At 43.0% G+C, this 25595-nt stretch overlaps 4 protein-coding genes across 12 annotated transcripts; 3 read left to right on the forward strand and 1 right to left on the reverse strand.

Annotated features, from left to right (window-relative positions):
- Positions 1-284: 284 nt before the first annotated feature.
- Positions 285-1967, forward strand: LOC105698656 (aspartyl/asparaginyl beta-hydroxylase-like). The gene is made up of 6 exons (XM_012423097.2): positions 285-484; positions 590-695; positions 793-1027; positions 1090-1354; positions 1442-1664; positions 1736-1967. The coding sequence occupies exons 1-6, from the start codon at positions 310-312 to the stop codon at positions 1884-1886; spliced, it is 1155 nt and encodes a 384-aa protein (XP_012278520.1). The 5' UTR covers positions 285-309; the 3' UTR covers positions 1887-1967.
- Positions 1951-8501, reverse strand: LOC105698655 (U2 snRNP-associated SURP motif-containing protein). Of its 8 annotated transcripts, none has more exons than XM_023433246.1 (21): positions 8429-8471; positions 8199-8254; positions 8034-8081; positions 7830-7946; positions 7669-7765; positions 7273-7587; positions 6797-6861; positions 6550-6715; positions 6317-6480; positions 5814-5873; positions 5311-5354; positions 4980-5084; positions 4648-4875; positions 4305-4547; positions 4038-4224; positions 3781-3967; positions 3559-3689; positions 3376-3464; positions 3158-3314; positions 2903-3072; positions 1951-2792 (listed from the first exon to the last, which is right to left on the reverse strand). In XM_023433246.1, the coding sequence occupies exons 1-21, from the start codon at positions 8466-8468 to the stop codon at positions 2510-2512; spliced, it is 2952 nt and encodes a 983-aa protein (XP_023289014.1). In that variant the 5' UTR covers positions 8469-8471; the 3' UTR covers positions 1951-2509. The 8 variants fall into 8 exon arrangements, with proteins under 8 accessions (XP_023289014.1, XP_012278514.1, XP_012278515.1 ...); XM_012423091.2 differs by having other exon boundaries at positions 4305-4574; XM_012423092.2 differs by having other exon boundaries at positions 2903-3060; positions 3158-3317; positions 4305-4574.
- A 379-nt stretch (positions 8502-8880) lies between these two features.
- LOC105698638 (protein ecdysoneless) lies at positions 8881-12660 on the forward strand. The gene is made up of 5 exons (XM_012423049.2): positions 8881-9271; positions 9363-9856; positions 9928-10432; positions 10524-10719; positions 10793-12660. Exons 1-5 carry the CDS (start codon positions 9013-9015, stop codon positions 11208-11210), a joined length of 1872 nt encoding a protein of 623 aa, XP_012278472.1. The 5' UTR covers positions 8881-9012; the 3' UTR covers positions 11211-12660.
- Positions 12661-13608: 948 nt separating this feature from the next.
- On the forward strand, positions 13609-25559 carry LOC105698637 (maternal protein tudor). 2 transcript variants are annotated; one of them, XM_012423047.1, is made up of 11 exons: positions 13609-14245; positions 14758-15903; positions 15999-16412; positions 16496-17193; positions 17301-17371; positions 17474-18982; positions 19190-19357; positions 19916-20073; positions 20173-22733; positions 22813-22935; positions 23029-25559. In XM_012423047.1, the coding sequence occupies exons 1-11, from the start codon at positions 13635-13637 to the stop codon at positions 23766-23768; spliced, it is 8199 nt and encodes a 2732-aa protein (XP_012278470.1). In that variant the 5' UTR covers positions 13609-13634; the 3' UTR covers positions 23769-25559. The 2 variants fall into 2 exon arrangements, with proteins under 2 accessions (XP_012278470.1, XP_012278471.1); XM_012423048.1 differs by lacking the exon at positions 19190-19357.
- Positions 25560-25595: the final 36 nt, after the last annotated feature.

Genomic DNA, 25595 nt, shown 5'->3' on the forward strand with positions numbered 1-25595 from the left:
CGAGCGACCAGCAAAAATACTATTTAAAGTATTAGCCCTGTATTTCTAAATATTTCTCTCTGGGCCCACCATTAACGCTAATATTTATGGTGACTAATTCTCTGATAACAAATTTAATCCTATATGGAGTAAGACCTAATACGAGAGGATTAGTTTGGTTGCTAATAACACTGTCGACTAATTCGTACACCTGACAATCAAGTCCTATCCTATGTGTTCCCATGTCCTATCAAATTGGATCACAAGGCAGCCGAGGATGTCGAAGATGTCCTTACCCCAAGGGAGTCCTTTGCCAAGGATTCGTTGCATATGAAATACGAGCTAGCCAATAAACTAGATGAAGAAGTTGAAAGTACCAGAAGTCTCAAAGTAGCTAGAAAAGCCATCCGAGCATTCTTAGACATTCTTGAAATGGGGGACGAAGTGACCACACCGCTATTTAAATTGGCAGCAGAAAAATGCTTGAAGAATTTGAGATTCCTAGGTAGGCTGAAATTATACATGAAAGAATTCGATTAGTCTTTGAAATGAACTAATTAAAGTACAAACCAGTGAGTGAGCCTGTCAGAGAAACTTGTATTTCTTTCAGGAGAAATCCATGAAGCAGAGAACGTTCACAAAGCCTTGATAAAAAGGTTTCCACATGATCCCCAACACAGGAACCAATTGACAGTTGCGTACCTAATTCAGAATAAGTATGAGCTTAATTATCCTACTCATTTCAAGTACAGGACAATATTCGATACTGTACAAGAAGTTGAGAAAGTAAAAAAATTGCACTTATTTTTTCAGGTGGAATCAGGCAAAGAGGACCTTGGAAGAAACGCTGATCCAATGGCCAAACGATGGTCTTGCCCTGGTACATTATGGATTCATCTTGAAAATTGAGTCGAAAGACTTGATTAACGCAGTCGAGTATCTGCAAGCTGGAATTCAAACAGGGGACGAGGGAACCGCAGATGGCAGGTTTTATTTCCACCTAGGAGATGCTCTGGTTAGGTTAGAGAGATCATCGGAAGCCGAAGAGGTAATCCTGAAACAGTTTCAATAAGATTAGTACCGTAATTTCTTGGCAATACATATTTTCAGGTGCACAAAGCAGGGGCGAGGAAAGGTCTTTTTTTGTCGAGTTATCAACGAGCAGTGCACTACATTTCGAGACTTACAGGTCGCCCTTGGTGGACCGCGGAGCAAACGACATACGAAGACTTCTACCGGTCCTTGGAGGTTAACTGGCGAGTCATTAAGGAGGAAGCATTAAATGCGTTGTTTAAGAGTGAACAAAGCTTTCAAAATGAACGCGAGAATTTATTGCACAAGGGCGAGTGGAAGGAATTCGAAATATTCAGCAGAGGTGCGTCTTTGGACTCCTGCTAATTTTACCCTCTCTTTGCAGTGCGTACTTTCATTAATTTTATTCAGAGGATTTATAACGTTACAGGGAACAAAATACAGAGGAATTGCGACCGAGTACCTAGAACCTGTGATTTGATATCCAGCTTTGCTCCAACGTCCGAGTGTCAACGAGGGCAAGTTAAATTTTCCGTAATGACACCTGGCACTCACATTTGGCCACATTGCGGACCATCCAACTGCAGGCTAAGATCTCATCTTGGACTTTATGGGTTGGATGGAGCCTATATTAGGGTAGCGAATGAAACAAGGTAATTGATAATTGACAAAAAAAATGTCTACCTTTCGTAATATTGCTTTTATACGTTAATCTTTACGACAGACAGTGGCAAGAGGGAAAGGTATTGATCTTCGACGACAGCTTCGAGCACGAAGTCTGGCACAACGGCAGTCTTCCCAGACTTGTGCTAATCGTAGACATGTGGCATCCAGAAGTACGAGCACACGAGAGGAAAACTCTGCCTGAAATATAATTGTCGTCTTTCTCGTCAATCCAGGCTAAATTTTATTTTACTAGTCGTAAAAAATCCATTAAACTGAATTGTTAAATGCGATCGTTCAAGGAGAAGCTTAGTATTGCTCGTAAAGTCTTTTCAGTCCTCTCGAACTCCAAGCTCGCCCCTTTCGACCCGTTTATTTGTCTCCTTTAAAGAGTTCGGTGAAATGCATTGCAGGTATCACCGAGGCTCTCACACAAACGAGAAAGGAAGAAGAATGAGCCAGAGTAATTCCCGCAATGCATCGCAAAACAATCTCTACCGCAAGTCACAAAATAGTTCGCAATCGTCACGTAACAATTACGTGTACACACAACTCGAGGGCGTAGAGTAAGTGCACCAATAAATGAACACTCACGAAATTTCTTGTTATAAACGCTCATACAAGTAATCAAACGGTCGTTACATTAAGAGATACCTTGTAATTACGGTTCCGACATTCTGTTTATTTACTGGTGCTTCCACCCTGTACACACATGAACAGTCGCGAGTAAAGGATAATCGATCGCCACTCCGAACAGCCGTTCATCGGGCAAAGTGCTAATTGAAGTAGCGAATCGATGAACATCGATCTCGATTCGGAACTCTGATCTTTTAATTCAGTATTTATGCTTGTGGCGATGTTTCCTCGGAGGAGAAAGTGGACTGTTAGCCCTGTGCTTTGCGGAGGTCCTCGGAGGAGGTGGAGGAGAGAGAGATGGCGACCTCCCTCTTCTTTTCCGGTCGACTCGATCAGCCACCGGGGATCGTCGAGAAACTCGCGAGGAAGAAAACGTCGGCGAAGGGGAGCGTCGTATCCTGGGGGGTGAAGGGGTGACCGGAGCGCGCTTCTTATACGGCGACCTGGACCTGCGTTTACCCCGAGGAGATCTACTGCGAGACCTGAAAGAGACATCGGAACATAAGACCTTGTTCTAACTGACGCCACGGAATACTTTCGATGACTCTGCCAGGATATAAAATCAATCTCCGATCGGATTTTCTCGTTCAACCTGTATCGACTGCTGCTACTCTTCGTCGGCGAGCTCGGAGACGTTCGTCTTCGGTCCCTGTGATGAGCTGGTGAATCCGGCGTCGTGCTGCGTCTTTTTTCCCTGCGTCTCTCGTCGTCTCTATCCTCGATTCGCGAGTCCTTCATCTCCTTTTCGGTCTGCGGAACGTGCTTTGCATCGGTAAAGTAGGACTATTGCTCGACTACCCTATACCGTAACTATCGCCCCAAGCTCACGGTCCCGTAAACGATGTACCTTTCTTATGAGCTTCTTGCGATAGTGTTCGACCTGACTCATGATCGTCATCCCAGCCTTCAGGGTTCTCCTTCCGCTCTCAAGTTCATCCTGATATTGCATGGTCTTCACCTCGATTTCTCGCAAACGATTGCGCCTTTCCTCGTTGTAATCCCTGCTGCTGAAAGTTGTAAGAAAATCACTAACAATCGAAGGACTTCCACCGACGAGAGACCCACCTGGAGTCCATGCTGGCGTCCTGCGAGTTCGAGTCGTCATTCTGACCCAATTCCTCCCACTTGCTCGTGGTCATAGCTTGTGCTTCGACCTGTGATCGATCGTTCGGATCGATCGATCATTCGGATGAACAAAATATAATAACTCGAACTAACGAGATCCTGAAACGAGAATTTCGACATTACCTGATCGGGATCGATGGTCTCCCATCTGGAGGGCACAAACCCGGCAGGCATGATCGACTTCTTCTCTTCCTTGGTTCTTAATTGTACGTTGTCTTCTTCGTCCATTGGCACCCCGTCGATGTCCTCGTCCACTGTGGAATTATACGGAAATAAGTGTATACTCTCAATTGGTCTCGAGGGAACGTCGCGATGAAAAAGGCGAACATTTCAGGATCGACTCACTTGGCACACCGTCGATATCGTCATAATTAGAAGCAGCCTGTGGAGTCAGGCCAAGTTTCATGGCTCCTTTAAGCAAAGCCGCCCCGTCCAATGGCACTCCATCCAAATCTTCGTTAACATCTCCGTCAGCATCTGACAGAGGAGCTCCGTCGATGTCCTCGTCGTTTTCTGGTTCAGGCTCGTCCATCTAAAATCGGATCTCGCGTTGGAAATAGCTGGTTAAACCTTTAATCGATCAACATTTTCGACAGACGTACCAAGACAAGCCCGAGAAATGTATTTTGCAGCTTGACCAGGAAATCTTTGGGATACACCGCCCAGTCTTCCCAGGCTCTGAACATCCTCATGACCCTGACTTTGAATCCTTCAGCTTTTAGTCTGCTATCGAATTGTTTGTAAGCCTGATGGACCTCGTTGAAGATGTCCAGTAGTCTCGACTCGAATCTGTGAATAGCTCTCCATTTTATGCCTGAATATCGAGGATGAAATGTGAAGTAGTAGGGGAATGATGCGAGGAAACGTACGCCTTCCTATAAATCGTGGCATTCGTCACCTTCACCCCACAATTGTGCAGTATGTCGGATATGAGATAAAGTCTCGCGACCTTCTTATTAACCGGAGTCTGTAATATGGAGAGCGATTCCGTAATGCAATCGCAAATCTCTTCGGCAGCCTCTGCGTGTTCTATGCAGAAGACCATCGCCTCTGCAACTTTGATGCGTTCCGGAGAGATGTTACGCAGCAGATCTTCCAGTCGGTCTCTTTGGCTGGAACGAATAATTTTTTTCTCAGAGCTGATTATAATTAATAATCCCATAGTTTAATATTCCACAGGATTTGGACGGCACTCGATGGAGCACTTTTCACCTGTTCGATAGACTACCCCTCCGAGGCTCCTGTCTCTCCTCCAGCTCTATTAACTCCTCCGGCATGCCCTGAGTCCACGGATTAATAGGTGGGGGCCTCCATACGCTGCCTCCTTTGAACATCCTGAAGTCTTCCGTCCTCCAATCCTTCTGACCATCTCCTTGCAGGATGGAAAACAGCTTCCACCGATAATACGTATGCGCCGGTGAATAATTTTCAAACAAAAATCTAAAAATCAAAGGTAAATCAATTTAAGCTGGGATAATTCAACGATAACACGAGTAACACCATAAATCGATGTAACGAAAAACTCACGAAAGAACGACACTCACCTAAACATTGGATTATTGAGCTCTCGATTCATGATCATGGCCTCGAACATCGGACCTTCCCGAATGACAAATTCCACCATTCTATGTATCAACATGACTAAGTTCCTATAACGCAGAATTCGGTTAAAGGATCGCTCCGACGTTTCTTTGGGTTTTAATTTTGTATCGTCCCTTTTTTTTTCTTAATATATTCTTAATATATGCGGCTGAGATATAGAGAGTGCCGTCTTTGAGGTAAGGGCGAACATAAGCGGGATGATAAACGGGAACGAGCTTTCGGCATACTTACAGAGCTTTGATAATATAAATGTCTACTAAATGCGACAAGTACCTTTCCGTCGGAATAACCACTTTGACAACTGCATTCTGCAGAATCTACTCGGGGAGGGGTCCGGTTAAGAGGTGGAAGTCGCAGGTCGCAGGTCGCAGGTCGCAGGTCGCAGACGCCGAGCCAGTTAAGCCAGAGATGAGCCAGTTAAGAGAACCAGATAATTTGTAAATCTTCGATTAGACAACTCTCGCCTGCCGCCCTCATGCCGCAATTACGGGCCCTCTTTCGGCATCGCTACTCGTTAATTACATAGGTTTTCCCCCTTGCTCTCGTTTTTCGTCTAGGGACCGGCTAGGCTCGCCGAGTTTCCGCCGAATGAGAGTAATCGGTTAGTCTCCTTGAAATTCGAGTACCCTAGGCTCCCAGAAAGTGGCAAGATACGCGAAGGCTCCCTCGCCGATCAACATCGACGTCGACATGCGGTTTAATTATCCGTATAAATATTCGTATTCATACGTCGGCTCAGGACGCGACTAAGTTCTAACAGAAGAGAATGGCATTACCTTTTCAAAGCTTTCCTTTTCCTGGGGGTCCGCGCTCTGCAGGTTGCGGATACGTGGTATCTGGGAGTACGTTCCAAAACATGGTTATACGGTTCCTCACGGGAGGTGAGGCAAATTGTACGTACTAATTATTGTCATGTTAATATTCCTCGCTACCTAAACTGAGGGTCTTACTGTACGTAACCGGAGGGAATTGTACGAGCAGAAACGTAAGAAGAGTTATCGTGTCCTCGGTCGACGTGTCGCTACTCAGGTGTTTCAGTGACAGATTTGTGTAATGGATCGGTACTTGTAAATAATGATCACCAGGTAGGATACGTCGAGCGAGTCATGCCGGTATTGTGCTACGTAGACTGGTCGAAACAGTTGGGAAACGTTCTTCATCTCAACGATCCTCGAAAGGCAAGGGTGGCCATATCAAGTAATAACAAAACGAGGTCGATTGATATGCAGCGATCGAGCACTTTATTAATTGGGATCCTCGATCGATTTGATTGTTGTACCTTGTGTCTGTCACGTCGGTGAGGCTGAGCATTGAAGGGAAGACCAGAGGGTGGTGGTGGTTGCGTGATCTCCATCAGAGCAGGTGGTATATAAATTGGGTACGGTGGTATCGGCACGCTTTTACCCCAGCCTAATTTCATCTCGTACTGCATTATGTCTCGACCTGTCACAAAACCGTATGATTATTTTTTCAATTCAGAAAGTATAAACAAGTCAAAATTCATAAAATTACCATTCAAGTTTTTTAGTGCCCGTTCTCCATCCTTGCGGCTCATGAATGCGACGAAACCACAATTCCGCTGACGAGCTTTCTCTTCGTCGCTGCGTGGCCACATGATTTTTATACTTGCCAAGGGTCCATATTTCCCAAATATCTCCATCAATTGCTGCTCGGTAATCTAGATGTTTTAATATATACGTAAGTCTCTCGATGGTATTTATATCGGCCGCTTCTGCTTGCGATGCAAATATATCCTCACCTTTGGGTTTAAATTTCCCAGATAGAGATTTGTAGTATTAGGATCACCGTTGTCAAAGGAACCATCTAAAACATGAAGTTTAGTGATTCATCCGTGGAAGGATCATGTGTAAGGATATGACGTGAAGATGCATAGGATGGGATCATGGGTTACCCTCATACATCAGGGCTAGGAGACGAGGATCATCTATGAAGTTATGCAGATTAGCCTTTCGCGGATCCGGATAAGGCATACCACCTGATAAAAGGGCAATCAAACTAAAAAAGTGGACATTCTCAGAAGTGAAAGAAATAAAAATAATTGTGAAAAAAATATTAATTAGAAGGCCATTTTCTGCTTCACAAACCATGCAGGAACAACATTGGAACTATGTTAAAAAAATAATCAACAAAGTAGTCGTCAAAGCAAATGGTGAACTTATTACCAAATTCTATGCAGATGCTACACAAATTATAGGATGATAATAAAAAAAATACCTTCGACACATTTCAAGGCTGCCAGCATTGGATCCTCCGATTGCGCCGATATGACAGTTTTCACAACACCTTTATATTTGTGCCTTTCCTCCCGTTCTTCTTGTATCATCTTTAGTTCTTCTTTAAATAGTTCAAGATTGCTCTTTTTCTTTTCACCTTCTTTCTTCTTTTTCCCAAGCCTGTCCAACTTTCTTTCATTCGATCCAAGAAGTCTGGCATACTCTTGTGCCTGTTCCGCCGATGATCTACTATCGACGAGCTCAGAGATCTTCGACTGAGGCTTGTAAAGTTTTCCTTTTTCTCTTGTATCTTCTTCTGTGAATTCATATAGTTCATAATGAACAATTACATCCATTAAATATTTCACAGTTCTGTGTCAATTTAAAGTTAACTTACGTCTTTTACCGGCATCATAAGTGCCAGCTTTAACCCAGACTTTACTGGTTGTTTTATTAGGTGTCTCTTGAAACGTCGCCACAAATTCTTCAAAGGCCTATAGAATAAAAATTATAGACACGAAACAAGGTTTCAATGCAGGCCACGCAATTGTTATTTACCTGAGCTGCAGCTTGTTCTTGCTCCTTTTTCCGTTGCTCCTCGAGTTCCTTTTTACTGAGTGGCCTCTTCCCCATTGTACCGATAGAAAATGCCTTGAGCTTCTGCTCAGCTATTTGCTAATCATTAAACCAAACAACCTCAAATAATGCAACTAAATGTTACGAAACCATTCTAAATCTAAAGAAATAGCGCATAATCCTCACCTTCATGATTGCCTTTTCCGCCATCTCTGCGCGAGTGGTATCCCTAACCTAAAAACGAGTCACCGAAGAAAGAGTATAATTTTCACGTAATACATCGATATTAAAATAACGGCAAGACAAATTCTGAGGAGACGGACAGTTTTCTCGTTATTTTTCAACACAAACCTTATTGTAAAAACGCAACTCCCTTTGAAAATGCTCAAGAACGGTCGCGGCAGTTCCTAGGAAACATTTTAATTAAACAGATGTCACCTGTATTTAATTACACGATTCACGTTAACCCGTACATGTTGAACATTTTCGAGTTATCCGCATTTCGACGAAAGAAAAAACCCGTCAAACCCAACTGAACCGTTTTTAACTGCGTACTATAAAATGAAGATACGTGACACTACCTGACACTACCAGCAAAACCAGCGCGGGCGACAATTTCATTGAATTTCATCTCCGACTAAAGCTGTGCAAATACATATACATGATGGAACTCGATAGTGACAGCAAAGTAATTCAAGTGAAATTTTCATGTCTCTCAACGCTAGTAAGATTATAACTATGTACATATGTACAGAATCGCCCCGAATCGCAAGTGTCGTAACGCAAGCGACAACTGTTGGTAGTTAACGATATCGAAGTATGTACAGAATCCCGCTATATATGGCAAGTGCATTAGCCGTCCACATCCTCCATCGGAGGGCAGGACAGAACGCGATCGCGCGACCCTGTCCGTGAGTAATCTCCCAACTCATCTCTGTCTACATGAATATTATATTCAATGTTTTGAAGATTCCCTTTCCCCGGGAAGATCCATGAAAACCCGTCTGCATTGTCCCCAATTGTCGCGGCGGGTATCAGTGGATGTCAAGTTTAAGCAAATTGGAGTAGCCGAAATGAGGTTATGTTTATAAAAAAAAAAAAAACTTGATAAAGCCAACACGGATGAAATTAGGAGTTAATCAGAGCTACGCGTCGGTGATTAACAATGGCAAATATCGGGGGCGTACGTAGACCGCGAGAGGACGACGTCCTCGAATGTTTTTTCTTTCCAAGAGTTTGTTACACGTCCAATCCAGAAAATGTCTCGGAAGGGGAACTGCTGCAAGAAATTAGTAAGCTTAATCAAGAGATCAACCAATTTACAGAAGGATACATTTGGCAGAGGGATTCATTAATATTTCGGCCGAAAACAAGGCAAATGTTGTTACTTGACAAAGTACTCTCTGGATCTTCGGTTACCGAAGGTAATTATTAAACTTGATTTAGCACATTTTGAGAATTAAAGACCAGATGAATCTAAAAAGTTAATATGGTTATTTTGTATGTCATGTACAGAATGTCAGCTATTGCCACATATATATGTGAGGTTACGCTTTGATGAAGATATTGGCGACGAGTGGTTTACGGTATTTTTAATATATCACTTGACGAAAGTGTTTGATGGCTTGATAGCAAGAGTTATAGATGGAGATGGGGAGTTTCTCTTGATAGAAGCTGCCGATCATCTCCCTGTTTGGGCTAATGCTGATACGTGTCAAGATCGAACCTTTATACGCGAAGGAGCGGTTTATATTGTCCAAAATATTCAGAAGACATTTCTGGAACGTCTGGAAGCAATTAGTAAGTGGCCAGAATTGTATCGAATGCCTGACAGCGTGCAGACGACGATATGGAAGAAATTAAGCATTTATCCTGAGGAAATTCAGAGGCGGAAACATAAGGCAAGAGCATTTTTACCTGAAAAGGCTGCTGCTATACTGAATCAAGAACCAGGTTTAATCGCTGCAGCAGTTAGGTCAATTTGTCATTCAGACCCTCTTGAAAGAAAGGTAAAAATAATATTACAGATTTAAATTACTTGTATCTCTCTATAAATAAAAGGTATAATTAATTCTCATAGGTTTGTCGAGCAATGAAGTACTTTCCACCAGAGCAGCGTATTATGGTCAATGTAAAAGTAACAAAATGTTTATATGCAATGGCTACCCATTGTCGGTACAACGGGGACCCAAGAACAGGATGGAGTTTACCTCCGGCAACAAATTCAAAGTACAATGCTTATGTGTTAGGGGTTAAAATAGCATGCGGTATGGAGTTACTGATAGCTCGAGCCAATGACGATGCACGCAGATGGAAGAGTAAACAGAAATTAACTGAGAATAATGACAGTGAATTAAAGTCAAGAGAGAAAGCTTGGGAGATTTACTTGTCTCGCCTTGAATCTAATGGATATTTCAAAGGTCTCTTAGAGGGTAGTCAAGAACGTAAGGAACTCTATCGTGTGGCTCGAGAATATTTTCTAGATAATTCAAATTGTTGCCAACCTGCATTGACCGAGTCTTATTCTGGCGACAGTGAGGCAGGCAGACTATTGACAGCATGGCAGAATGCACAATCTTGTGATGGCAAGTAATTCCAGAAAATGTTCTTCTGTGTTAAGAGCACCACTATTTATTAACAGCTAAGAAAAAAATAAACAAGTTCTTGAAATTACAGTGCAAGATGAAGGCTCTTTAAGTCCTGCAGACAGTGACAGTTGGTTGAATGTCACACCAGCGCAGTTAGAGGCGATGCTGAATCAACATTGGGGTCCCTCTGAAAAAAAGCCCGAACGAGAAGTTTTGTCTCTGCGAGAAAAGGTGCAAGCTTTCCTCAACCAATCCAGTGGCATAGATGGAGTACAATTTCCAGGGTACACTTGCGTTATATATAATGTAAAAACTCATATTATAGTAATTTTACTATTCACTATGATTACATTACAGAGAAGGAATGACCGACGACACAAAAGTAGAACCAGATGAGAGTACTCGAATGGAGTTCGATGCCGATGTATTTGATACTACTCTGCGTGACATCCTGGACCTCGTAGTTCCAGGTGGGGATGACGAATTCGAAGGCAGTTCGGAAGGTTCTTTAGGAGGCAGTAACGAAGGAAACGAAAATGAGTTAGATAAATATATGAAATTATTGGACTCGCAGCTCGAAGTAGAAATGCTAAAAGGCAATGATCGCGTAGAGTGTAGGTCTGAAGAATCTGTAGAAACAAGCTTGAGGGAAAGTATCGATAATGAAGCAGGTGGTTCGGGTCCCACTGGAAACATTTTAGGTGGTCCTATTAGGCGACTCATGCATTTACAGTTGCAGTCACCCACGACTGTCCCACCTGATCTTCAGAGTTAATATACTCGCTTTCAGTTCTTCTGATCGCATTTTATGCTTACAATTCTTATGAATCTACAGAGCTAAATACTGACTCAAAATGTTTAAATAAAAAATCATACAGTGAAAGCAAGAAGGACAAAGGAGATTACAGTTGCACTTATATTGGTATGTACATCTCGGTTCGAACACTCATTTTCAAAGGTTCTCTAACATCTTGAAGAAGATTTAGTGAAACTAGAATCCATTTACAAAAGGAAAGCACACAAGTACTTACATTAGTATCAAATACGAACGAATTGAGTCATTATCATGTTGGGATATCTTTTTTATTTCAACACAATGGGTCGTAGAAATCATTAATGCTTTTATGCTTAAAATTACTTTTATTGTAATAATAATAAAGAGTAATGATCTAAATAGTTCCAGTCAACGTAACAATGACATTTTACACTGACACATTGACATTCCGCAGACACATGTACTACAATTAGGTCTGATATAAAGTCATATTCGCACAAATTAATATCACGGATAAGTTAGATTATCTTTATAAGGATTTAGATTATTTACATTGAACATTGTATTTGAGTGTAGCATTGAACATTCAATCTAATCGATTGGGGCGTCGGAAGTACAACTTTCCGTCCATTAACATAGTCTTGATATCTTTGACATAGTTTGAGATAATCCATTGTGCTTCAGCCTAATCGTAAAGCTCGTGGGTTGATTTTTATCCTTTTCATATCAGCTTTGGCACGTATCAGACAGACTCTTGTTCAATATTTGTGAACGCTTTATTCCTCAACAAATTTCCTTCCAATGGGGTTGTATGTACAGTCCTGTTATAGAAGTTTTAACGTTTTTCTTGCCATATAAATCTTGACTCTTGTTTTTCTATCTGAAATGTTTTAAAGTAAATAATAATATGTGATACTTTTTAAACAGTCAGTTACAAAGATTCATTAAAGAAGATCTTAACTGCAAACTTGAAGATGACACGAATGATACTATTTCTAATCTCTTTACATTACTGCAGTTCTTAATCGGCCTCTTCGAGTAACGATATCACAACTTGGTTTTGATCAAACTATAATTGTTTTCATAAGAAAACAATCTATTTTGTATTGCAATTATGTATAAAAAAAATATGTATGTATATAAGAAAAATTTATTCCATGTTGCAAGAAACGAAAATTAATTTGAGATGCCATGTCGTTACATGGAAATTGTTTATAAAATACATATTATACTTCAAGTTGCCATCTTTATACATTGCACACGAATTGTATAATCAATAAAGATCATTATCATATAATGTCATAAATCTCAGAGGTATTTACTAAAATATTACATCTCCATTGATCGTATTCAAGATTTTTATTTTTTAGTGGTTGAATTTCTGCATTACTGTATCTTTTTAATTCTTTAAAGAGAAACTGAGGACAATCACTCTACAATAAACAGATGCTGATAAGGAACCACTGCATCTTTTATACGAATCCTACAATGTGAATCCTGATGCGTTATTTTCAGGATAAATTCAAATTCCCATCATTACATGTATTAATGAGAGCAATGTGATTAATTGCACGGGAATGGAGGGAATCGACTGAGAGACCTTATATTTATTACCCTTGTTCAATTAATTGTTTCGTATAAAACAAAAAAGACGACAAGGTCTCTCATTAGGTAAGTGAGAGGATGTAATCTGGCGATCAGTAGTTGGGTTCAGTTGGGTTCTCCGAAACGCGATAGGTAGGTTGCCGGTTACGAGTGATTAAAGACTATCCATAAACAGTATGTGTTGAAAGACCATTCTTTCGCTGCACATAATCCAAAAACTACGTCATTTATGTCAAGAATCATTCCATCATCGTGTAAATTCAGACGAATCGATAACCTTTGCAAGCATCTCGTCAAAACGCGTTGAGGTTAGAAAATATCTAGGTGGCAACGGATCGTTGAAGGCGCGCGCATCGCAGTCGAGTTTCACGAAGGCGTGAGTCCTGCAGGAGACGAAGACAAAGAATACGCCGATATCGAAGGTAAAAAAGAGACGGAACGTGTGGTGTTGGCTGTAAGTGTGAGTGCAACAGAGTGAAACGCTTCGCGCGTAACGAATGGCCGTGGACACGATTTCGACGAAAGGAAACAAAGGAACCGCGTACCGGTCCAGTGCGGCGCAATTCTCCAGACCACGAGGCGCCCAGAGGCGTCGGGATCGACGAACGACGACGGACGGCCGGAAAATCCAGAAAAGCCGTCAGCCATGTTGCTTCCTGAGTTTCTTCGCCGCTATTTCCAGTTCGAGTAGAAACGCGCGACAGTAAGAGTTGTGTTGACAGTGTCGAAGTACGAGCATAAAATCGAAAGAGTAAGGGCGAGGCCGGTGTGCGAATTCGACGCGCGGGCGTCCTCGAAGACCCGTAAAAGTCTCCGAAGATGTCAGGCACGCCGCAAACTAACGAGATCAGCCTCTTCGTCACCCACGTGGACGGCGACGGGGCTACGCTGAAAATCTGGGGCCAGGTCGACCGGGACACAGTGGCATGCGTGGAACGAAAGATCCTAGCCTTAATCGAGCGCTTCGGTCAAGGACTTGGTTTGCCCGGGGCTCATACTAGGCCATTGGCATCGGATATTCTCTGCTGTGCCAGATTTCAGAACGATGGTTATTATCGGGCAAGGATCTGTAGCATAAGGCCCGATGGTTCCGTCGTAGTACAGTTCATCGATTATGGTAACGTCGAAGTCCTGACGCCACATGACATCAGGCTGCTCGAGGGCATCCCTGAATCGGAGAACCTGCAATCGATTCATCCTCTGGCTATTGAATTTATTCTGGCAAATGTTATGCCAATTAATCGTGCATGGGATGGCGAAACCATCAAGTATATCATGCAGACCATTAGGTATACAGAACTGAAAGCCATAATACACTCTACGGTTGGTAGTCATTATTTGCTAAAGCTAATATTCGAGGGACAAGACTTTGGGGAATTACTGGTCAGCAAAGGAATGGCTACTGTGGCAACACTGCAAGATATGTTCAGGTAAGTTTCGAAGAACAATTGGAGGCTTTTTATGTTTCTAAGGCTACATTGGTAAAACTGTGGATTTAGAGAGGGATTATCGGTGTTGAGAGTCTAATATGGTACCGGAAGTGAGTTAGGAGTAGGGCATTCGGTCTTCCAATGGAGGTTACTCTCTTAAGTCATTACGAGTTAGTAGGTGAGATTATTTATGGTGGTGGTACTGAAAAATAGGTTAAAAGTATTAATATGTTAATGGGAATATTTAGTGGTTTTTTTTTTTATTTACATTGGGATATCAAATTAGGAAAAAGAATGATTTGAAATGTAATTTGTAAGCAAGAGGTTGCTGTAAAATGTTAAGATTATGACCTAGATTAATGAATTAGGTTATGAAACGTCAAACTGTGTAAAATTGTATGAAATATTGATTGTATACTTTATTGTGAAATTTTTTTTTGTTATGTAGAATGAATGATGAAATGTGATCGTTATAAATCATCTTTTCCATAATATCTATTGTATGTACCTAGGCCAAAGTACTTGCAACAATCTTTGAACATTCGGGTAAACGCACACCAAGCAGTTCCTGTGGCTGAGATGCCAGTTATGGATGAAGCAAACGTTGCAATGTGCCAACAGCTACAGCAATCGATGCAACAACCGATGCAACAACCGATGCAACAATCGATACACCAACCGATACATCAGCCGGTACAACAACCGGTACAACAACCGATACACCAACCTGTACAACAGCCATTACACCATGGCAATTACTTTACCGAAGCCCAGTGTCCATTGCGTCCTTTGCAAGAGAGTTGGAAGACTTGTGTACCTCAACAAGTTGCTATACCGCAGAGGCAGTTACCACCGGTGCAACCAGAAGCTCTTGTATTCAAAACTCGTGTCTTAGAAATTGGATCTATGCATGAAGTATATGTATCGCATATGGAGGAAGGACCTCTGAAGTTCTCTGTTCAGTTGAGAAGCAATGGCAAGGTATTGAAGATGCTTATGCAAAGTATTAACTCGTTCAACGTACAACCTCTGCAGGAGCCTCCTCTGCCAGGATCCGTTTGCCTTGGCCGTTATACCAATGAGCAGGTCCTCTGCCGTGCAGTCGTAATGTCTGTTATGGAGAACAGATGCAAGCTATACTATGTGGACTTTGGGCATACGGAGGTCTTACCCTATAAGGACATTTTTCAACTACCTCCACAATTCATCAATCCCAAAGTGTTATCGATTAGGTTTACTTTAAGCGGTCTGAAAGACATAAATGTTACTCAAGAGGTGAAAGATTATTTTAAAACCATTGCCAAAGGAAAGTGTTTTGTCCTGCAAGTTCGTCCACCGGAAGGGCCACCTCTCATGCAGTACGGTGACCTATATGAAAACGGAATAAACATAAAAGACAAATTGAAGGAAATGTTTGGCTCTAAAGCACTGGAGTATCAGACCGCGGTTCGACCACGCAGAGGTACCATTGAAATGGTTCGACCTTCATTTGTTGAGTCTTGCTGCAACTTTTTCGTTCAAGCAGAAAGTGGCATTAAATCTCTGGAATCATTAATGTCTCGTTTAAATGAGTATGCTAAAACAGCACCGCCGTTACAACCAGCTCAGCTGTACGTTGGCTTACCTTGTGCTGCACTCTATGAAGCGGATGAACAATGGTAAAATGCATTTTTGTAATTTACTTCAATTTTCTTCATGAGTTATGTCTTGGAAAATAACGATATGTAAGATTATGCAATTATTAACATTTAAGGTATCGTGCACAAGTCTTGGACGTTTCTGGAGACCAAATCAAGGTTCTCTATGTTGATTATGGCAATGAGGAAATAGTAACGATAGCAGCTCTTCGAATAATCAACGAAGATCTTGTATCAAAATTATCAGCTCAAGCGATAAAGTGCATACTGAGTGGATATCAATCGCAGTCCAGCACTGCAGAGGTCGACAGTCAATTTGAATCATTGGTCTTCGAAAAGAAACTTGCAATGTCTGTCATTGACGAATTGTCTAATGCAATTCTGGTGGATCTCTTTGAACAAGAAAACTCCAGAATGGAGAGTATTCGATCTCATCTAAATGTACCAACGGCTAACAAGCCAGAAAGTACTCCGTCACCGTTTTCTAAGGATTCTACAAATTTGAGGCCTGCCCAAAACTTGAAGATTAGGTAAAATTTGTAAATATTGTCTAGATGATTGGTTTTTTTATTCTAGGTAAATAGTAAACGAAAACTATGATTTTCATTCACAGGCAGGATGGCAGCGAAGGGTGGAACAAAAGAAATCTATTAGATTCCTCCTGTCAGACCATCGATAGTGATGTTTCTTTTGAAAAAGAGAAAACGAAATCCTGGAAAGAGGATGAAAATGAACAGAAAAGACAGAACAATCGTACACCAAAAGATAACGGAGATCAATCTGTAAGCACTGGACAGTTTGATCGGTCCAATCGACTGGACAGAAGAAATGATAGGTTCAACAAAGACAATTCGAGAAGTGACCGGTTTGGGAAAAATGACACGAATGATAGATACTCTCGAAATGACGGAAATACTTTTAACAGAAGTAACAGAGAAAATCACACTGGTCGACCTCCCAATAGATATAATGCCAAAGCAGATAGAGACAACGGAGCACAGTGGAGTGACAAAGATTCCGATACATCCTCCAGAGGAAGTGGTGGTAAACGTGGAAGCGGAAAAGGAGGCTACCGAGAGAGAAGAAAAGACAGCTATCAAGGAGGGACAGGAAGGAATGACAGCTATCAAGGAGGAATGGGAAGGAATGACAGCTATCAGGGAGGAACGGGAAGGAATGATAGCTATCAAGGAGGGATGGGAAGAAATGACAATTATCAACGAGATACTGGAAGATATCAAGGAAATAAGTGGAATAGTAATTCCGATAATGAACGAAGTAACTTCAAAGGAGGCAGAGCAAATTGTAACGGTAACCTAACATTTCTTTACTAACTTATTATATTATTTTCCTTTGAGTATACTTATCTTCTCTAAAACTTACAACTATCTGTGCTAATTAATTTTTTTTATGTTTAGGTGACTACAAATCTAACGACGGTCACAGATTTAAGGAAAGGAAACCCTATGAAAATAGAGGTTATGATGAGGTAAGTTAAGATATCGGAACATTGTTCAATGTAAATTATTCAAATTTATGTAGTACACATTATAAGGCAAATATGATAATGTAACCTTTTCCTGTAACATAGCCAACTAAGAGCACCGAAGTCTGGGAAGATGATGTAAATGCTTTGCCATCGGAGATCCCTGGACCACTTAATGGGCTTGATTGTATTCCACCACCCAATATAACCGTTGGTGCTATTAAGACCTGTGATGTCGTCTTTTCCACCAGTCCAACGGACTTTTACGTTCATCTGTGTCCTGACAATTTGGACCTTGAACCACTAATGAGTGACATAGCAGCATTCTATGAGCAGGGTGGTGAACTGTTGAAGGATTCTAAACTCAAAGTTGGTGTAAATTGCATTGCACAGTATTCTGCCGATTCGATGTGGTATCGCGCAGTTGTGAATACTGTAGAAGACTCAGGCGTGCTCGTTCAATTTGTGGATTACGGTAATACCGAAGTGGTGCCTCACGACATGGTGAAGGAAATACAACCTGAATTCAAGAAGCTTTCGGTTCAAGCAATTCACTGCAGACTTTTCTCTGCTAAGAAGTCGGAGTGGGATGGCGATGAAATAAAAAACTTCTCGGAGATGACCGATGAGAAGGTCATTGAAGCAGAATTTGTGGCTGAAACTAATGGAGTCTATGATGTGTTGTTGCGTGAAGTGATCGATGGTATCCCCAGCGCAGGTTACTTAAATGATACTTTCTCTGATGGCTCCGATCTTACATTGGCCAAAGAGAATACCAGAAACAAAAGTTCGGGGAGAGTTAGCGCCCAGACCGCTGTACCGAACTATGTTCCTAGTGGCACCAGATGGACCGAACCTGATATCGCTTTAGGTTCCAAACAAGATGTCATCGTAACCTGGTTTATCAATCCAGAAAATTTCTACTGCCAATCGATTAACGAGCAGTCGAAGTTCAGGTCACTGATGAACGAAATCCAGCAGGAATATGCAGGACGACGACCAATTTCTGACCCCTTACAGGTCGGGACGCCTGTAATAGCAGTTTTTGCGGACGACGGTGCACTTTATCGCTCAGAAATCAAGGAACTGAATAAACCATTAGGCCATTTAATCCAGTACGTGGATTTCGGAAATTGCGCCATAGTTCAGCAATCTAAAATGTATCCCGTTGAGAGGAAATTCATACACCTTCCGAAGCAAGGGATTCACTGTCGCCTGAAAGACATTCAACCAGCGGAAGGCTCGGCTTGGTCCAAGATCAGTGCAAGCGAGATAGACAAGTGCTTCGATGCAGAACAGTTCGCGTGTACATTCCACGAAACGAAAGATGACAAGTACGTCGTTTCCCTTAACAGAAACGGAGCCGACGTAGGTGAAAGTCTGGTTACCAAAGGTCTCGCATCGTACCATGCCCCCGAAACTCCTGCTGCTTCAGTTGAGAACGTGATGGAACGTCACGATGCAGAGAAAGTGGACATAACCTTGCTGGAAGGCCAAACTCTGCACGTGAATGTCTCCAATGTTGATAGCGTTATCAAGTTCCACATTCAATTACCCTCTGCCGTGGAATACGAGAAATGCGTCGCCCAGTATATGGCCAACAAGGATCCGCAGGTATGTTCTAAATTCTCCGATGGACTAACTCGGTGTAAGCCCCCCCCTCGATTGGTATAATTTCTCCATGTCTTTTTTATCCACATGGTCGAAGTGAAAAAATAATTGTCTTGCGTTGCAACACCCTCTGCTCCTAGAGAGTAGATCGAATGAAAAGTTGATAGTTGGGCAGACCCCTTAGTAAGCACGAGTGTGCCCCAATGCCAGGTGATGCGACGATTGTCGCGGCGCGAGGTGTGCCTCGACGCGGGCTGTCTGGTTAACTCGGCCGGCTCGTGGAGACGAGCTGTCGTCGTAGAGTATTCGCCACGGGCTTCGCGTTTCGGAGTGCGGCTCATCGATACCGGAGCGCGCCGCGAGGTGTCGCTGCGACGCGTGAGTCTTTTGCACGACCCTCCAGCGACCTACCACGAGGAATTCGACCGCTGCAACCCGACTAAAAGCGTCAATTATTGTTGGCGCGGGAACATCTAATGCTCCGCCGCATCGCTCACTAATTTAAGATAATATCTCATGAAGCCATCGCGAGTGTACAGTCGAGAGGACCGATAGGTTTTGTCACCATAACGAGAGTTAACAACGAGCCATGTTCCTCACCTTGTCTTATTTTGTCGCATGCCACTAGCCCACCAGTCGCGTTTTCTTCATTAAATTTGGAGGAAATGTGATCACAATGAAGCCAAACGTTGACTACAATTGGGGTTAGATGTCTGCATGCAAATTTAGTGAATCTAAACTTTCATCGATAACTGTTGTGAATCATGTTCTTAACAGGGAAGAGTGCAAGACATTTCATGTATATATACTTCTACCATGTTAATATTGTTAATATTAATTCAATCAGTAATTTGTCCTTCATCGATTAATATGACATCGCTGCTATTAACGAATGCCTCTGTGATTGCATGGATTAACTATATTTGTCCTTTGCAGATGTTCGCACTACCACCGCAGCTATGGACCGTGCAGAATCAGGCTATCGCATGTATCTTGAAGGATGTCCAGTCCTCCATAGAGACCGATGAGAGGTTCAAGACTTTGGTGGAGGGCAAGGAGGTTATTGTTCATGTCAATGGAGTTAAGAACAACAAGTAATGGGAACTTTTATATTAAATAAGCAGGTTTCACCAGCATTTATAAATATTGTAACACAATTATTTAATTTATCATTTTTTATTTTATTGTGGCAGACTTATCGTCGAAGTTTATAACGTTTTGGGAGAGAAGGTGAAGATCGTCGATGAGTTCGCTGGTTGCAAGATCTCTCCCATATGCCCGATGCCCATCCTGTTTCGATGCCTGAAAGTTCATGTGGTATTTATAAATAATGCTAGTGAAATGTGGCTGCAGAAGGTATTAGACTTCGGTAAACGTGACGCCTTGCAAGAAGTGTTGAACGAATACTATGGAAATTCTGGTGAGCTAGTGAATCCAATGGAAGGTTTAGTGTGTGCTGCACTGAGTGGAGATGGTAATTGGTATCGAGCAGAGGTTATTGAAAAGTTAGAAAATGGTGCGAAGGTACATTTCCTGGACTACGGTAACCAGGAAGATCTTGGGAAGGACTGTTTCAAGAGTCTGGAGACGCAGTTCTACTCACCTCATCGATTGGCTGTCAAAGTCTCCTTAAAGCTGAAGCTGAGGGGTACCAAAGAAGAGCAGTTGATCGTCTTGGAGGACCATATGCTTGATAATGAATTCCTGGCCACGTTTTCCAAAGTCGATGGCAAATGGTTCGTTGATATGGAACAAGATGGAAAGAAACTCAGTGAGATACTGAACGTGTGCGAAGACACTCCAGAGATAGCTACCATAGAAAAAAACAAAGTCAGCGAAGCAGTGGTGGAAAACAGTTACGAAGTTGTTGTATCTCACGCGGACTCGCCGGCCCAGTTTTGGATGCAGTTGTTAGAAGAAAAGTCTACTTTAGAAGATTTACAAAGTAAGCTACAAATCATAGCTCCAACTTACTCAAAGATCGAAGGAGTTCCCGAAGAGAATGCCTTGTGCCTCGCAGTGTACTCGGTGACTAGCCAGTGGCACCGAGCCATAGTTCTCGACGCCGATGAGGACATAACCACGGTACGATTCATCGACTACGGGAATACCGACATCATTGACAGCAAATCCGAGGATATCAAGCAGATACCGGAAGAGTGGAGCTCAATAAAACCTTACAGTACAAAGTGCAGACTCGACATCATCCCAATAGGATCTGAAGACTGGACGGAGGCTGCCTGTGAAAGGTTCAACAATCTAGTTATTGGTGAGACAAACGTTGTTCGTGCTGTGACCATTGCCGAGGGCAATCCAAAACGTGTCGCGCTATACTCTGGTGAAATGACCATCGGCGATACTCTAGTGCAAGAAGGCCACGCCGCCATTGCCCACAGCGAGGAAGATCTGATCGAAGAGATCGTTGAAGTGGTGCTGGATCCTCGCTCGGCGTTTATTTGTCACATAGAGTCTCCGCTCGAGTTCTGGGTCCAAGAGGAAAAATTCGTTTCGGACCTAGAGGTTATGGCTGACAGATTTCTAGTGGCTGAGATGCTTCCTAAACTGGAGAAAGTAGAAGAAGGCATACTCTGTGTGGCTAAATTCCCAGAGGATGAACAGTGGTACAGGGCAAAGGTCGTGTCTCACTGCAGTGACTCCGGTACCGAGGTATTGTACATCGACTATGGAAACTCCGCAGTGTCCATTGAACTGCGAATCCTTCCAGATGATCTGGCAGCGATTCCACCTCTATCTCGAAAGTGTTGCCTCCCTCTACCCGATGGAGTGGATAAATGGTCTCAGGAAGCCTGCGAGAAGTTTGCACAGATATCTGCCGATGGTGCTACGGTATTCCTTCTGGATGTCCTGGAGGAGAAGGAGAACGGAACGTCGCTTGTCAAGCTGACATTGAATGGAGAGAGCATAGCTGACATTTTGGCGGCTTTCTGTGAATTTCGAGTGCCCGTTTTGGTAGAGAGGTTGCCACCTTTAGGCGAGGAAAACCCTCCCGATGTCACTGTCAGTTACGTGGAGTCTCCCTCAGGATTCTGGACCATGGCAACCGATAACAATGCGAAACGAGAAGCCATTACGGAACGTCTGGCTGAAGCAGAGCACTTTCTTGTACTGTCCACCTTTGAAGAGGGCACGATCTGTGCTGCCAAGTTTCCCGAAGACGACAACTGGTACAGGGCACGCATTCTGTCACATAGTGAGTCTGGTACAGAAGTACTGTACATCGATTACGGGAATAGTTCTTTATCCACGGAACTCAGGAGTCTACCAGAGGACCTGATGTCTACCCCAGATCTTGCCAAACACTGCACTATGTGCATGCCAGAGAGCATCGAGGCCTGGTCCGAAGAAGCCTGTCAAAAATTCATCGATATTGTATCTGACGGCGATGTAATCTTCCAGGTGGAAGTTGTAGACAAAGAGCAAGATCCGATGCGGGTCTCTCTGCGATTGCAGGGACAGGATGTGGTGGACATATTATTACCACTGTGCAAAGCTACCGATAGGTCTGCGGAATGTGACTCAACGCAGGACATAATCTCCATCGAAGCAACTGCACCTGTAGATGGTGCGGAGCCCATCGAAAAGTCAGTTCCTTTGATTCTCGATGGTGAAGAATCAGTCACTACGGTCAGGATGGGATATGAAGAAACCATCAGCGAAGGCAGTTCGCTTGGAAATCAGCTCGCAGAGAAAGTTAAAATCGTTGACGATGAGAGTGAGACTTTGAGGAAACAAGGTACGAGGGCATACATAGTGTTAATGCGGCAGTTCTTCCTTAGTTCTTACTGTGAACATTAATATTAATATTATTTTAGAAGTCTCCTACGATGAGAATCAACCGGAGGAACACCCTAAGGAACAGCAGGCTAAAAACGATCGTTCGATATCAGTGGACTTCCTGTTAAATACAATGACGTTGATGGAAGGAACGGAAGAAAGTAAGTCCCCGACAGAATAGTAAACTAGAGGATTTCCCTCGTACCTCACGTTTAGGCATAGAAATTAATGTCACGTATTTTTCTCATTCGTAGCGATCGCACACTCGTTGAATGTGGGAAATTCCTGCAAAATCGTCGAAATCCATGCGACAACATCTCTCACTACTGACAAGCAGGTTCGACTAGCAGAGCTGGGCGATGAGCTCGAAAATGTAGAAGAAACGACCGACAAGTCGATCGAGCTGACTGTCGACGACATAATCGAAACCATGGCCATTGAAACGACCACAGAGCGAAGCGAACTCGAGGGAACCTTGAAGGAATCGAATCTCGAGCCGGAGGTCGTCTGCCCCGCGGAAGAGCGAATCGGCACTCCCGCGAAGACGCCCAAAGCGAATAAAATCGTGCCTGGCAGCATTTCTCGTGGCGTTTCCGTGGAGGAAACTTTCTTGGACCTCCCGGAACCGCGAAGCCCTGTCCTGGCAGAAGACAAAATCGTTCCTGGGAGCATCAACCGAGGAGACCTTTCGGCGCCGGTCGATGAGACCGAAAAGTCCGATGGGAAAGAGACCGTAGCCGAAAGGGATACCTTCGAGGCTCCTGCTTGTTCCCCTAGGTTCGTTCCTCTGCTCCACCAGGACAAGGTCGTTCCCGGGAGCGTATCGAGGGGAGTGTCTCCTTGCGAGGACGTCTCGTGTCCGCGCACCCCGAAAACGCCGTATTCCGAAAAGCTCGTCGCCGGTGTCGTGGGCGACGTTAGAGTACTCGAGGATCCCGAAGACGACGAGGTCATGACAATCGAGGTGGTGGAGAGTGCTCGTGGCACAGTGTAGATGATAATTAAGATAATTACTTGTCGAGACACGAGTAGGATGCCTCATGAACGGCGCTTGCGATCCTTTCGTTGTTTCGGTCTGCGCCTGTTTGGAATATCGGCTACAGAGAGGGGTCTAAAAGAATCGACGAAACTCGCAGGAAGGGTCGCACGCGCTCATCGTTTTTAGGATCTTAAAGGGAAGAGAGGACATTGCCTAATTTTGCAGCTGGACAAAGTGAGACTACCATTAAGATGCCAAACTTTAAGGAACCCTTTAGTCTAAGGGAACGAAGCGGTCGCGGTATACTTCGATAACGCGTTACGCTGTCGCCTCTGGCCTTCTGTTCGTCGTGCAGAAGTCATTTTCTATAATATCCTACATTCTAACTTTCTCTATCGCTCATTTTCGCATTGCGCATTCGCTCGCAGGTAACTAGCCATCCATAGCTTTCTTACTGCGTGACTAGCCAAAGATTACGGAGCTCGTTGGAGATTAATGATGGGTGCGACGAAATCGAGCGGACCACTCGATGTCGTGTAACCGAAGGACTTAAAATCGAAGAGCAATTGTCAATAATTATTTCATCGCGATACAATTGTGACGGTTTTAATGTCGAAATCCGGTATGCTTTTAAGTGTTTCTTCGAGCTCGCCTTGGTTTCCTTTAAAGCGGCGACATTCGCATACTAAATGCACATTTTCTGTTCTTCCAAATGGTTCCTTTTTGGAAATTGATGCTCGGAAAACGACGGGGAACGGGAACTGGGAAATCGTGGATGATTACCGGAATAGATTGCAAAGTGGTGCTCGACAATTGTTTCTTTTTCTTTCGGATCGGGAGAACACAAAATGAAAGTGCCTAATCGTACCAAAAAATACGAGTGCTATGTCAGTTTTCTCGTGCATCCTATCGGTTTATATCGGATCTTTTCCTAGAAGACTTCCAGTTGCTTTACTCGCCGAGACTTTCGATGGGAAGAATGTACTTTCTGTCTATGGAAAAAATACAGATAGGCGAGATATTCATTCACTGGATATATACAAATGATTTAAAAAGGAAAAGGACAATGTTTAAAGAAGGTGGTTCGCTTCGTTCACTGTAGTTCTTTACTGCTGTGGTAAACAAAGACTCGAATGTATCATTTATTTCCGCTGTTAAATAATGCTAAAATCAGATCCGTCTTTTAAGTTCACACATTGAAAATGCGAAACTATTCTTTTTTTTTTGTTTTTCTCATTCGAGAGTCTCCGCAAGGTGAAAGCGTATATTCTCTAAGCGCGGTTATTTGTCAGAAAATGAAAGTTGTAATCTCAGAAGCAAAAACCCATGTACATAGAATGCAAAGAGCGAGAAACATTTTTGTATGTATAGTATCGAGGGGTATACGCGATTTCCATACGGCGTGTATGGAAGTATTTACATAAATATATTATATACACTTTAAGAACGCTTCGAGGACGCGTTCCAGCTATCGTCATTATTGGTTTATACGTTAATTTCGTTAATAGAGATAATAGGGAGCATTGTTCACGGGTTATCGATAACCGGTCAATTACTGCGAACGCGATCTAAGTCGAGCAGTGTTTTGTGGTCATTAGGATTATTGCGACCTAACGATAAACGGACTTTGCTAGTTTCGTAGACACCTAGTGGGGAGTAGAGTAGATTCGTCAGTCGTACCGCTTTGTAATAACTTTAAGTTGAACCTCTGAAGCACCTCAAGTGACCGTCTTTACATGCGATGTACTAGACCATCCATTACGGAGGTCACATTGTTCTTTGGAATTGAAAGCTCTATTATCTCGATACGTTCATTGTTCCGGCATTAACGAGGACCAATGC

This window comes from Orussus abietinus, unplaced genomic scaffold (genome assembly GCF_000612105.2).
Source record: "Orussus abietinus isolate OABI.00-Male unplaced genomic scaffold, Oabi_2.0 scaffold31, whole genome shotgun sequence".
NCBI lineage: Eukaryota > Metazoa > Arthropoda > Insecta > Hymenoptera > Orussidae > Orussus > Orussus abietinus.